At 44.5% G+C, this 14,870-nt stretch overlaps 1 protein-coding gene across 4 annotated transcripts in view; it reads left to right on the top strand.

Moving 5' to 3' along the window:
- Positions 1-14,870, top strand: part of DGKG (diacylglycerol kinase, gamma 90kDa) — a 213,874-nt gene that overhangs the window by 185,931 nt on the left and 13,073 nt on the right. For all 4 annotated transcript variants that reach the window (XM_011981895.1, XM_011981894.1, XM_011981893.1 and 1 more), the window contains 2 exons: positions 10,176-10,296; positions 13,557-13,617. In XM_011981895.1, the coding sequence (XP_011837285.1) occupies positions 10,176-10,296; positions 13,557-13,617 (182 nt within the window). The remainder of the gene's footprint in view (positions 1-10,175; positions 10,297-13,556; positions 13,618-14,870) is intronic.

The following is a 14,870-nucleotide window of genomic DNA, read 5'->3' as shown; positions in this document are numbered from 1 at the left end:
TCAGGAAATCCAGCCTCCATCTTGGCTGAAAAAGTGCAAATAGACCTTAGGCATAGGATGCCTCCACCCTCAATTGGGGGAAACTGAGGCCCTGAGGAGGGAAGTGATTTTCCCAGGTCACACAAGTAGACAGAGCCAGAACAGACACAATTCTAGTCCTGCCTGCTGGGCCCACACGTCGCTTCTCCCTCAGGCTCTGCAGGCCCTCTCCCTGTCAGAAAGCAGTGGCTCTCCCTGCTTCTGCTTCCTACCTCTTCCCAATGGGATTATCCAGACTCAAAGGCCACTCGATGCCCTCTGGCCACTTGTATGCTTTGATGGGGCTTACAGAGCCCTGAGAGGAGCAGAAACCCACAAACCAGTGTGACAAGGGCATGGCACAAAGGAGCGGGGTACCCAACTGGCCTAAGAGTATCCAACCCATGCCTTAAAGATGTCTAGAACCTGCTCTGCTCCCACCTTGCTCAGCCCAGGAACAAGAGAAGGCAACCAGGATGGTTGTGGGATTGCGTCACACACACACATACACACACACACACACATACACACACACACACACACACACACAGCCACAGGGAAAGGAGGGGAGTTCATTTTCAAATAAAAGGGTGAGTTTCCCCCCTGTTTTGGAGTAAAAAGAAAAAAAGGAATAGAGATGCTTCACTTGCCAGAGGGCAAGTCACCCTAAATTCTCAAGGTCATAATATCTCTGCTCTTTACCGTCTCTCTGCCTTTCTCTTACTCAGAATCCTCCCAGCCCCTCCCTTCTCCTTTTTTTCACCTATCCTTCCCCTCCCTCCCTCTCATCTCCTTCTCTTCCTCCATAACCTTCTCTAAGTTACATGAATTACCATCTACACAAAGCCATGCACTTACTGTGTGGCAAAGATGGAACTTCCTGAGGATATCCCTTTGTAAAGAAACATAAAATTGCAGTAAGAGCAAGTGTTTCTTGAGGGCCCTCTGTGTGCTGCTCTGATCCCATCCTAATCATACAAGGTACTTGAGGGCATCCCTTCTAAACTTCGAGACAACCCTGCCAGTGACTTATTGTATCTATTAATGCATTTTCCAGATAAAAGGCAGACTCAGAAAAGTTAAGAGCCTTCTTCCAAGTGACAGGATCAGACCCAACTCTGTCCGAAGCTCATGCTGTTTCACAACCTGTCACGAGGGTACATTCTCTGTGCTGGGTTCATGGAAGACCAAGGAATAAGCCCTCTGCCTCTCTCTTTATGACAGGGTCAGTTTCTCTGGGGAAAGCATTAATCATAGAGTATTCTTCAGCTTAGTTATGGTTGGGATGCCTGAAGGCCTGGTGATTTGAGAGGCCAGGCGGGAACGTGGGAATGGAGATTGACCAGTTAGAGCTTTCCTTTCTTACTCATTGGTTTGTTCCTGGGGAACCCCAGTCCCCTTCCCCTGTAGAAGATCAGGAAACAGTCTTTCAGGATTCTTTCCATTTCCCCACCCCTAGGCCTTTTTCAGGCTACATTGCCTTTGAGCTGTGCTTTGAAGCTCTTTTGCCAGGAGCAGTGTTTCATCTGTGCAGACCAGTCCAACTGGGAGGTTCAGAGGAGCTGAGCAGTGCCCAGCTTTGTTGAGCTTTGAGTGCCCGAGCCACCAAGGACACATGCCCATCTCCACGGAAATTTGGAGGCAGGAGAGGAGCCCGAGGACATGCCTGCCGCAGCCTTAGCGGGCTAAGTCTGCAAAGAGGCCTGCCAGCTCCCACGCACCTGTCTAGACTGTGGGGACTGAACCTGGCCCCACTGCAAGCAAAACTGGGCTTGTGTCCTTTCTTTCTGAGGCGGGTAAGAAGATCCCACACACACACAGCACTTGTCAGCTTCTCAGTAGCACAATGATAAGGGACATGGCTTTTTACAGAACACCTTGATATTCTTTATCTCTTTTGTTCTCAGAATAACCCACGAAGTAGGGTTTATGATTATCCCTGTATGGGCAGAATTGTGTCCCCCAAAACTTCAAGCATCAAAGAAGCCCTAACCCCCAGCACCTCAGAGTGTGACTGTATTTGGAGACAGAGCCTTAATGAGGTGATTAAGTTAAAATGAGTTTATTAGGGTGGGCCCTAATCCAGTCTGACTGGTGTCCTTATAAGAAGAGATTTGGACACACAGAGAAACACCAAGGGCCATATGCATGGAGGAACAGCCCTGTAAAGAGGCAGCCAGAGGGCAGCCAACTGCCAGCCAAAGGGAGGGGTCTGAGAGGAAACCCACCCTGCTGGCACTTTGACCTTGGACTTCCAGCCTCCAGAACTGTGAGAAAATACATTTCTGCCTTCTAAGCCCTCCAGCCTGTGGCTGCTTGTTTATGCAAGCCTGGTCAGACTAATGCAGCCCCTGTTTTTGAGATGTGAAAACAGGCTCAGGGACAACAAATGACTTACCCTAAATGACACAGCAATTAAGCTATTAGTCCCATCCTCAAGAACTTAGTGTAGAGTTTTCCAGCTTTTTTCTTTACCTCTGTGACTCCAGTTTTTCCATCAGCGGCCATGTATTAAGTAGTGACAAATTCCTGTTTGCATTTCTAATGAACCAGATGCATACCCCTGCCAGTCAGAGCTCAACATGAGCATTGGCTAACTAGTGTTATCCACTGAACTGACAGGATTGCAACCCAAACAATAGCACCTAACATCTTAGCATGCCAGTGCTGCTGTAACCCAGGTAAACGAACAGGGCCCACAGGTTTTATCACATGACACAGATGCTCTAAGGTATGGGGCAGGCTTCCTTGCCACTATGGCGGTATGGTTTAGAAACTCTGTTGGCTCCATACATAGTCAGGCGCCCTGCACCTCCTTTCAGGGTTGTTTGATTCCCCGGACTGCTCCATGGCAGCCCCAAGACCTGAACCCTCGTGTGCTGATGGAAGGGGAAGTGGAGTAGGAGTAGGATTGAGGGTAGCAAAGCATCCTCTTAAGCTAAGGATATCCCACACTTCCCAAAGGCACTGTAAAAGAAGAGCCCAAATCAGGACACCCAGAGATTCCCCTGCCTCTTAAATGACTGAATTTTCACTAATGCAAAAAACCAACCAGGGGCCGGGAGCAGTGGCTCACACCTGTAATCCCAGCACTTTGGGAAGCCAAGGCGGGCAGATCACCTGAAATCAGGAGTTCAAGACCAGCCTGGCCAACATGGTGAAACCCCATCTCTGTAAAAATTAGCTGGGCATGATGGTGGGTGCCTGTAATCCCAGATACTCAGGAGGCTGAGGTGGGAGAATCTCTTGAACCTGGGAGGCAGAGGTTGCCGTGAGCTGAGATCATGCCATTGCACTCCAGCCTGGGCGACAGAGCAAGACTCCATCTCGGAAAAAAAAAAAAAGAAAGAAAGAAAAGAAAAGAAGAAAGCAACTAGGATGAGAATGGACAGAAAAATTATAAATAAAGGAGAGAGGCAAAAACCAGGCTGGGTAGAAATTGACTGTTATATGCAGATTACATGAGTTAATTCATGGAAAACCTGTTACCCAGTACAATCTGGGCAAGTGCAGTCAGGTTTCTATATTCATGGGTTCTGCATTTGTGGCTTCAAGCAACAGCAGATCAAAGGTTTTTTTTTCCTAAATGGATGGTTATGCCTGTACTGAACACGTGTAGACATTTTTTCTTGTCACTATTCTCTAAACAATACAGTATAACAACCATTTACAGAGCATTTGCATTGTATTAGGTATTATACGTAATCCAGAGATGATTTAAAGTAACAGGAGCATGTGCACTGGTTATATGCAAATACTGCACTATTTTATATCGGGGACTTGAGCATCTGTTTTGGTATTTGCAGGGGTCCTAAAACCAGTCCCCCATTGATAACCGCAGGCAACTATAGTTATTATTATTATTATTATCGATTATTATCTCTTTTCTTCTTCTAGCCAAACTTGTCAAAGTCTTTGGCTCTCAAGCATCTATATTATTCAGTTTATTCAACAAACATATATCAAGAGCCTTCTGTATGCCAAAGGCTGGTCTAGCTGCTAGAGATACAAAGATAAACAAAACAAGAACACAGTCCTGCAATGGAGTTGAGAGAGTGATACGTACAGAGCCAGTTGTTGGGTGAGATCCACTATCTAAGCACAGAAGAAGGAACTACTATCATGGTGCCTGGGGCATCCCAGGAGGCCAAACAGGAGTTGTCCAAGCAGAGGGATATTTGCACACCTAGCTAAGGAACTTGAACATTGTTTTTGTTTTTTGTTTCTATTGTTTGTTTTGGCTTCCAGATGTTCCCAAAGAAAGACTGGACATGTCAGATGTGCCCCAGAGTGTTCTGCTAGCCTTTACTCATCCGTATTAAGCTCATCTGGAGTTCTGACCTTTACAGGAAGCGTAAAACTATGAGGAACATTGAAGACTTAAGAAAATGTTTTTAGCCTTAATATTATGGCCTAGGGACTCTTGTACACAGCTCTAACAAGGTAGATAGACTGACCATTGGGAGTTGTCAGGGTGAACGTGGAGAAAAAGGAAAGTGAAACTAATGTATTTTGAGTGCCCACTCTGTGCCAGCCGCTTTCACATACAGGTCTGCCATTTAAATCTCATAACCCCATTTTGAGGTCAATATTATTATTTCAAATTTTCCATTGAAATAGCAATAGATCAAAGCAGTCGTGAAATAACTTGTTGACATTCTTCTTCACTCCAACTTCTGTATATATTTTGGGCAATTTTATTGCCTAAGGCCCAGCATGCCTCAGAATCTTCCAGAGGGCTTGTCAGAACACAGACTGCTGGGCCCAAACTCCAGACTGTCTGATTGGGTAGGTCTGGGGTGTGGCCTAAGAATTTGCATTTCTATCAAGTTCCCAGGTGATGCTGAGGCTGCCGGTCCAGAACCAGACTTTGAGAACCACTGACCAATGGGAATGATCCACCCAATAACTTAGCCCAGCGGTTCCCAAACTGTGCTGTATTTTTCAATCACCTGGAAATACTTAAAAACAAAGACTGATGCCTAGCTCCTATGCTCACACGTTCTGATTTAATTGGTATAGGGTGCAACCTGGTATTGTTGATTTTAAAAGCTCCCTAGGTCATTGTAACACTCAGCAAAGTTTAGGAACCACTGGCCTAGCCTCATTTCTCCTTGACTCTAATCCCACCCTCCACCATCCATTTCAGCTGCCCACCACTGGGACTACAGGTGGAATTTGTCATCAGCTAGTGCTGTTCACAGCTCCTCTCGCCAACCCTCTCTTTCACTGTCTCAGAACAGCTGTTTCTAGAACTCCTTAAGTCTCTTACTCACCTTCTCCCTTTTCATTCAGTTCATCTCCTTTCCTATTCAACCTAGACCCTGTGGCACAGTAATTACTGCAGCCATCTCCTGCCCACAGCCAATATCATCAATGCCCTTGTCTTCCTTGTTCTTTCTTTGACTATATCTACCTGGGAGAGTTTGAGGAGGAGCATCTAAGTCAAACTGCAGGCACAGGAATTTGAAGTTCCTTTTAAACTTCTGGAAGTTGATGACACTTGACCTGAGTTTTGATAGATAAATGAAAGTGGGAGAAAGCATATGTAGAGTATATTTAAAAGCACAGAGGAGGAAACAGTAGGGTTTGCCTGGGGAATGACATGTTGTGTGTGTCTGCAGCAGGCATCTAGTCCCACAAAGACAGGAAGTAAACTGCAGAGGCAGCCCCTTGCCAGATGGAAATTGGACCTTGGGCATTAAACTGGAGAGTGTGAGCATTATTTTTATAACTGTGAAGAGCAGTTGATATCTTTTTCTACATCACTTTTGTTATAACATTAATGCATACTTATGGAAAATAAGAAATACCAAAAAGCATAAAGAAGAAAATAATAATTACCTTTCATTTAATTACCCAGAACTCACCACCGTTAAGATTTTGTTGGGATTTGTCCTTTTCTTTTATGCATATTCTTACCTAGTTGAAAGAACGCTATACAAGTAAGTTTACATCTTGCCTTCACACTTAACATTTTAACATAAACAATATTTAATGTTATTGAAACTTCGTAAATATTTTAATGTCAGCAAAAAAATTTCATCACATAGATACCGTATCACTTATTTAACTATTCCCATACAGGAAGAAATGGGGGCAGGGAGATTTCCTGTTGCAAATGATGCCTCAATGTACATATTTGTATGAAGTTAGTTTCTATCAGTGATTTTCATGATCAATACCAAGAAAGAAATTAATGGATCAAGCAGTAAGGAAGTTTTATACTCAGTAAAATTGGCCAAATTGTTTCCTTCCTACCAGTTTACGTTTTCAGTGTGAAAGTATGCACACTGCATGTTCCCTTCTCCAGCATTTGGTGTTTTCTGTTTGTTTGTTTGAGACAGAGTCTTGCTCTGTCGCCCAGGCTGGAGTGCAGTGGTGCGATCTTGGCTCACTGCAATCTCTGCCTCCCGGGTTCAAGTGATTCTCCTGTCTCAGCCTCCCAAATAGCTGGGATTACAGGCACCCACCACCACACCCGGCTTATTATTTTTTATTTTTATTTTTTTGCATTTTTGGTAGAGACAGGGTTTCACCATATTGGCCAAGCTAGTCTTGAACTCCTGACCTCAGATGATCTGCCTGCCTCGGCCTCCCAAAGTGCTGGGATTACAGGCGGGAGCCACCGCGCCCGGCCAGCCCTTGGTATTATAACGGGTGCCACTGAGGATTTTTCGTATGTGGATGACATAATCAGATTTGCATTTCCTGGAGGCTGAACTGAATGGGCCAGATTGGAACCCCTACTGTCATCCTTGCTTTTCCTCCCTTGCCTCCACATTCTCCTTTTTCTATTTTCCCATTTGTTATCATCCTCTTTTCTTGGAGCGCTTATATTATGTGTTCACTACACGCAAAACACTGTACAAGGCTTTGCTACCAAGAAATAAATAAGAGCAGCACTGAAAGTCCTAGCTCTATGGATGCGACAAGCTCATGCTGGCCCAGAGACCCTCTTCCTCTAGCTCTGGCCAAAAAGAGTCTCTGGACAGTAATTCTCCTGAGGAAATAATACATTTTATATTTCACAATGAAATTGCCAAGTGGGTTTATTGCTTAATTATTTTTTTTTCTTCATCCTGTGACCTTCCAGCCCCACCCATGATCATCCCTGTGCCTGGAATGTCCTTCTTCCTTCCTCTTTTCAACCCAAAAATTACCTTGGTGCTCATTCAACCTTCAAGACCTCTTTTAGAGCTCTGGAAGACCTGCCTTCTGTACCTTGCCCCAGCAGAATCAGTCACTCAGGTTTCCTTGATCCTGCAGTCCAATTACAGCATTTTCTACACCTAACTTGGTTTCTCCCTCTTGGCTAAGAGCCCTTCAACAATAGAACATTTTGCATCCCAACTATTACAAGACAGTGTCTGGCACCGAGTTGTTACTCAGTAACTGTTGAATGAATGAGTGAGTGAGTGAATGAATTCCTGTTTTACTAAGGTGCATGCATACACATTCCATCTTAAATACTAGTGAGTTGAAGAGTGTAAAGGCAATATGGAGATGACATGAATTGCCAACATCACACCCTGAATCATTGATGCTTAAGGTAAAACAGACACCCGGTATACCAGATGTCTCAATCTAAACATTAATTGTTCTGTGTGCCTAGACACTGACTTGCATTCTGTTCTCTTTCATTTTAACTCCAAATTTAAGTTGTGCCTGAGTTTCTCTGTGATAGAGGAAGTAAAGGGGATTAAGTGATACCAGAATTTCCCAAAATACATTCCTAAAAAATGGAAGCTGTGGGTTGTTCATAGGCATCACACACAAGAAAAGGGTCTTGTGGTCTTCTAACTTTGGGAAACAATGTTACATAGATTTCTTTACCTCAAGACCTCTCTGTAGGCATTCTCGAAAGTAGAAGGAAAGATCAGTTAGGCAATGGTAGAGAAGTAAAAGAGCAATCAGGTCTTGCCTCAGTTGTAGTCATCCCAGCCTCTCTCTGCCAGGGAAAACTCAAAGGCAGGATGGCAAACAGTATGCCAAGATCCTAGCCCCTTTCCCTACAAATCTCCTCAGTCCCACATCTGTGTAAGCCCCTGCCCCCACCCACCCACCATGCTGATGAGATCAGCCTTCATTACTTCTCTTCTAGAGCCAGGAAGCAAGGTAATGTGTGGGAAGTGATAGCTGCAAGGTAATGTGTGGGAAGTGATAACAACTTTGGAGTTAAAGCCATTCAACGGGAAAATTTGTTAAAAGACCAAGACATTGTAAAGCTGAAACACTTGAGTCTATTAAGTTCCCTGCTTCTTAGAACATTTTGTTACCAGGGAATGTTTTAAGGAGGGAAAACATTGAACTATCACAGCACCATCAGATACCAAAGCCTGGTACAAAGAACAACATTTTACAAGACATCTGTCTCTGCCACTCAAGAGACTTCTGAAAAGTTCTGCTTCTCTTTTCTCCCCCTCTCTCCTAGCCCAACATCAAACCTCAACCCCCCTCACCCCTAGACATACTCTATACCTTTCTCTCCTCCTCCCTGTTTTCCTCTCCATCCTCCTTCTCTCTCTACCTTACACACACACACAAAAACACACACACGTACATTCATAGCCCATGTTTTCACAGACACTATTGGAATGACACAGTGAGCTAGACCATCCAACGTTATTCAACCCTCTTTGGTAAGAAGGAGGCTAATTAAGTGACTAGAGGTTTAGACATTCACTGTTTAATAGGTCCAAACTCCAGAGAGCCTGGAGCATTCTCCTAAACAAACATTACCCTTTCGTGGATTCTTATTCCAAGTCCAAATGAGATGGAGTGTTTAAGGAGAAACAGTATCTTTTCACAAACATGAAGAAAGGAGTATGAGGGGAGAATGTGATTGTCAACAGAGGTAGAGGGGAAAAGCTATGTGCCTGTCACAGAAAGACTGATGCAAGCCGTGTATCTGTTGGCAGCTAATGTCCATTAGTGATCGTCAGTAATTTAGACTAGCAATGTTAACACATTTGTGGTCAGCCCAATGGTTTGTTTAACTGTCTTCACTAGGAATACATCCGTCAAGAGACTGTTTTTTAAACAATAGTTAGCCTTCTAAACAAGAGTAACGACAAACTCAAATATCTCCTTGCCAATCTTAACACTGTTATACTATACCAGGAGGCACTTTACAAGATAGAAGCCACCTGTTAAATAAGCAACAGCATTAACATAGACACAGTTTTCTAGTTTGTAGATATTAAGGGGATGTTAGTGATTAGCCACAACTTATGAGAAAGCTACTTTTGTCTTGGTAGGCAGAGGAATGGAAGCTTTTTAAAAATCTGCCTTTTTATTTTGCTTCTGTTTTAAGTAAATGAAAGTTGTGCTGGAAAAGCGAGTTTTGAGCCCAACATCAAACATTAATGCTGCTATTGCTTTCACAAGAAACTGCGGAGCCACCATCCAAGCCTCAGCAATGCTGAAGAAAAGGACCTCATCTAAGTTCTGAATGAGAAGCAAATCCCACTGTGGGAGACCATTGGTCCTGAGTGACTCTGAGCCTGAGCCTCCAACTTCCTGCCCCTCCTTTTCTACTGTGGGCTCACAGACTCTGATGTTGGTGAAATGTTCTTTTCCTTGGCTTAGATTAGGCACCTGGTGTCCTGAAAGAGGTCACTGGTTTTCTTGAGGATATCCAAGGAGGTTGGCTCACCAGTGACTTACCACAGGCCAAATTTGAGGTTAATTAACCATCAGTCGTTGTCAGTGGGGCCAAATGTTATTCAGACATTCAGAGAAAAGAGACTTGGTCCAGCTTTGGGTAATGGCCCTCATCAACATTCCTTCCTATCCTAGTTCCAAACCAATATATCTTTAGCTGCACTGGGAGGTTGAAAATGATCAGAAATAGCTGGTTTGTCATTTATGTCACTCTACATTTGAAGAGGCTTCTTGATATGGTAACCTATTTATTGGATATATATGATATCTGAATCAAAATCTTTTTTCACTAAAACTGACCATCTCCTCATGAAAAGGTACATTTATTGATCTTTGGGGAAACACCCTATTCAGAGTGAGTATGAAAAAGATGTTTGGTGGGAGATGAAGGGATACAGACATTAGCCATCTGGGGACCAGACTTTCTGGCCAGAACTTATCTGAGGAACAGAGAGATGTATATGCACTACTTTTGCTGTCTCACTTTGCAGACCTCAGTGACCAACTCCTTGAAGTGGTGGGGCTAGAAGGAGCCATGGAGATGGGGCAGATCTACACTGGCCTGAAGAGTGCAGGCAGGAGGCTGGCCCAGTGCTCCTCTGTCACCATCAGGTATGCCTCTTTGTCACCAAACAGCCTCTGCATCTCCCCATCTCCCTACACATTCGTGCAGACAACTAAGAAACCATCTCTGGATTTTAGGGCAGGGAGAGTGCAGCACAAAAGCTTGATGATGTTTGTAAAGAACATCTTTGTAGACCATTTCCCAAACAGGATGTAATGCGCCCATCTAAAACATCAACTGGAGGACCCGCCACAACCAGTTTGCTGTTCTATTAAACTGATCTGGTGAAGTTCTCTAAACAGGAGTATAAGATTAAATGGTCCAGAGACCAGAGGTCCAACTCCTTGGCATTTTTATATTTGCAAATTAAAATGTTAGATAGATGGCAGAGGGATGCCAGAGGGAACACTCTGATGAAAAAACGATGTCTCTGCTCTGCTCTGCTCTTTCTCAGACAGTGACCTGAGAAATGCTATTTCCTATATGTCTTTGTATGCTAAGCCATCAGCATCAGCAAAACTGGCACAATTGACAGAGGATGACAACTCTAGGATACAGACCACACAGGTTAGCCACTGCAGGCTCCTGGAAGAGATGACGTCTAATCGAGAGGATCCTCTGATTTCAGTTGCCTCTGATTAATCAATGCAGCTCATCACACTTTGTCTGAGATTCTTCTCCCACCTGATTATGTCAGAAGTCTTTATTCCTTTCCTTTTTCACTGAATTACTATGGACCAAATCTATTAACACGCCTTGGGGATCGCCTAGAGGAGTCCACAGGATGCTGGGTTTCCCAAAGGTATTTGACCACAGAATTCTTTTCTCCCATGGGCAAGTATTATCAGAGCACATTGGAAGAAACTCTGCCCTTGGCACTACATTGCATTCCTCAGAAAGGTCCCCACAGCAGATTCCCTGAGGTCTCTTAGCTGAAGGTCTGCTCCATCGACCCCTTTTCTTCATTTCCTCTTTTTGTTTTCTGTCTTTTCTATTCTCCAAAGCTTTGCTCTCCTTTCTTTCTGAGCTGGTGTCCTGATGCGGTCCCTGTTTTCCAGATTAATTCTTGAGTCCTGTCCATTCTCCAGGACTCTAATACTGAGTAGGTCCAGTCTGTTAACACATCTAAGCCATAACTTATGAAAACCACAGAGAACAGAATATCCTGATCCTTGAGGAATCCAAAAGCCATGTATAAGGAGGAGGACTTTTTCTTCACATTCAGTAGCTCTATTTCCAGATAGAAACAGAGGGAGTGAGCCAGGAGCCCCATCCTCCTGGCCATTTCCTGAATACCATCCCCAGCCTCAAGAACCAAAATGCCACTCTTTACTCTTGTTTTTGTTAGTAGATTTATTGTTTTTATTATTAAGTACCCTCAGGGTCGATCAGAGAATCATCACATCAGAAGACAGCTTTTCCCTCCCATTTTATAATTTCAAGAACAGAACAGTTGGCAAACCCAGGTGAGGGCTTCCATGTCAATGGGTGATAACTGTTCCCTGCTCACCCAGACCAGAGGCCTCCAAAAGAGCCTGCCTTTTCTTCCAAAGACAATGTAGTATGAATTCATAACTCTTCTGCAGAGGGACGTCAGAAAACTTCATCTCTCTCCTTTTAAAATCTATGGCGGGGGGTGGTGGCTCACATCTTTAATCCTAACACTTTGGGAAGCTGAGGAAGGAAGATTGCTTGAGGCCAGGAGTTCAAGACCAATGGGGGCAACATAGCAAGACCCCCTTCTACAAAAGATTTTTAAATTAACCAGGTGTGGTGATGTGCACATGTAGTCCTAGCTATTCAGGAGGCTGAGGTAGGAGGATTGCTTGAGCCCAAGAGGTCAAGGCTGTAGTAAGCTATGATCACATGACTGTACTCCAGCCTGAGAAACACAGTGAGACTCTGTCGCTTTTTAAAAAATCCATATGCCAAGGCCAGAAAAGCCTTGTCTCAAGCAAGAAGGCAACACTTTTACCTCTCCTCTGGGGAGAGTATTCCTGGATGACCCCGTTTCCCAGGTAAGCCAGGCCCACAATCCATGCAACCCCAGAGTGTACTTGTTCAGGAGATTTTTTAAAAGGATTGAGGTTGGGCCGGGTACGGTGGCCCACGCCTATAATCCCAGCACTTTGGGAGGACAAGGCGGGGCAGAGGGCAGATCACGAGGTCAGGAAATCGAGACCATCCTGCCCAACATGGTGAAACTCCATCTCCACTAAAAATACAAAAAAATTAGCTGGGCATGGTGGCGGGCACTTGTAGTCCCAGCTACTTGGGAGGCTGAGGCAGGAGAATGGCGTGAACCCAGGAGGCGGAGCTTGCAGAGAGCCAAGATGGCACCACTGCACTCCAGCCTGGGCGGCAGAGCGAGACTCCATCTCAAAAACAAAACAAAACAAAAAACAGGATTGAGGTTAGAATAGATTGCAAGGCAAGACACACTCAGACCTGAGCTGTATGTTGTATAAATTGGAGACATTACCTCATTGACATGATGCAACCTCTCACTCAACATAGAGACCAGGCCAGTTCCCCTTTCAGAGTGGAGTTTTTGGCATGCACTCCGGGCCTTCTAGCTGATTGTTTGAGGAGCATCTGCTCAGTGGTGGTGCTGCCATGCTCACTGGTCACTGTGTCCCAGACTTCTGTGGATTTCACTGCTCATCCACAGCAGTATTTCTCAAACTGGGGTCTGAGGACCAAGGCAGTAGAATCCCCTGTAGTGCTTATTAAAACACAGACCTGGCCGAGCACGGTAGCTCACGCCTGTAATCCCAGCATTTTTGGGAGGCTGAGGCAGGCGGATCACCTGAGGTCGGGAGTTCGAGACCAGCTTGACCAACATGGAGAAACCCCATCTCTACTAAAAATACAAAAAATTAGCCGGGTGTGGTGGTGCATGCCTGTAATCCCAGCTACTTGGGAGGCTGAGGCAGGAGAATCACTTGAACCCGGGAGGTGGAGGTTGTAGTGAGCCAAGATCGTGCCATTGCACTCCAGCCTGGGCAACAAGAGCAGAACTCCGTCTCAAAAAAACAAAACAAAACACACACACACACACACACACACACACACACACACACAGAGAGAGAAACACAGACCACTGGGCCTGGCCCCAGACCTGCCAAGTTAGACTCCCTGAGGTGGTCTCAGAAATCTATTTTTAACAAGTTCTCCAAAAGAGTCTTAGAGAACCACTCTTAGGTGGGCAGATAAGGTTTTCCTACTTCTGTTTTCCTGGTGGGAACAACCTTGATTCCCTCACTTGAAAAAGCTCACTGTGTTCTCTTGGTGTTCTGGGTTCCAGGACAAACAAGCTGCTGCCAATGCAAGTGGATGGAGAACCCTGGATGCAGCCATGTTGCACGGTGAGTCTTGCCAATCTTTGAGACGGGGATGAGCAGCCTTATTTTTGAGCTCTTTTGGGCACTGACTTAATATGAAATCACTGAATCTCGGAGTTGCAGGGATCGTGGAAGACTATCTAGTGCAACCCCTCTTCCACTTTGTTTATCCACCCACTCATTTACCTACCAGCTCTTATCAAACACCTGCTATATGCCAGACACTGTGAGGCACCGGCCACAAAACTGAATGAGACATAGAACTGACTTCGAGGAGTTCACAGTTCTAGTCAGTGAATTCTGAGACTTCACCTACTGTATCCTGGACAGTCTCAGCTTGAATCATGTCAATGGCAAGGAATTTAGTACCTCAAGAGGAAGACTGTTCTGCTGATGAACAAGTCAAATTGCTTCCTTATGTGGAAGCCAAATCTACACACTTACCTTACCTAGAATTTGGTAGGGTAGCTCCTCTGACTGCTGGAGCTCCCGGAGAAAATTTCTCGCAGAGCACAGACATGCCTCCCAACCAGTGCACCCACAGCCCTGATAACCTACTTGAAAATTCCGCTGAATGAGTCACCACACGGGTTATCTATTTTGTTTATGGCACTATCACCCAGAACGTAGAACAGTGCCTGGTTTGTAACAGTTGCCCAATAATATATGTCAAATGATGAATAAAAGATTGAACAAATGAACTAACAAAAATAGAGTATCTCCATTCCCAGACTTACTGTATTCGTTAGCTCTCCTTTTAACACCAGTACAGGAGCCATGCATCCTTCCTTCTTAGAGTTTGTCCTCAGTTAGAAACGCAGCTAGAATTTCTGTGGTGAAGAGCAATCATTGTTCTGGTTTTCAGGGCCTCTGCTGGGATACTACATGTGTCATATCCTCAATAAGATTGCAGCTATGCAAATTTCAAAAGATAAAGTGGAGTTTCTAAGCTTCCTCACTCTAGTGGAGTATTCAGATACTTTGATCACCTGCTATTTTGAGCCCTTTAGAACATCAAGTTGTCTTCTACTAGAGAGAGGGTTTCCTGAACCTGCTGAGAAAAGGTAGCATCTCCTATAAAGGTTATCAAAAACAGAAATTTCTCTGCAAAAATCTTACCTCGATCTTACGAAGACTAAGAAAAAAATGAAAACACACTATATCAAATAATGGCTTTCCACCCTGCTGAAGTTAGGACGGATGGAGGGAGTTTCTACTGTTTATCATTTGATGGAACTGAATTGAGAAGAATCTATCCAAGCTCCTCCTATCTCCAA

The sequence above is a fragment of the Mandrillus leucophaeus genome, unplaced genomic scaffold (genome assembly GCF_000951045.1).
Source record: "Mandrillus leucophaeus isolate KB7577 unplaced genomic scaffold, Mleu.le_1.0 Scaffold231, whole genome shotgun sequence".
Lineage (NCBI taxonomy): Eukaryota > Metazoa > Chordata > Mammalia > Primates > Cercopithecidae > Mandrillus > Mandrillus leucophaeus.
This window is presented reverse-complemented; position numbering and strand designations above follow the sequence as displayed.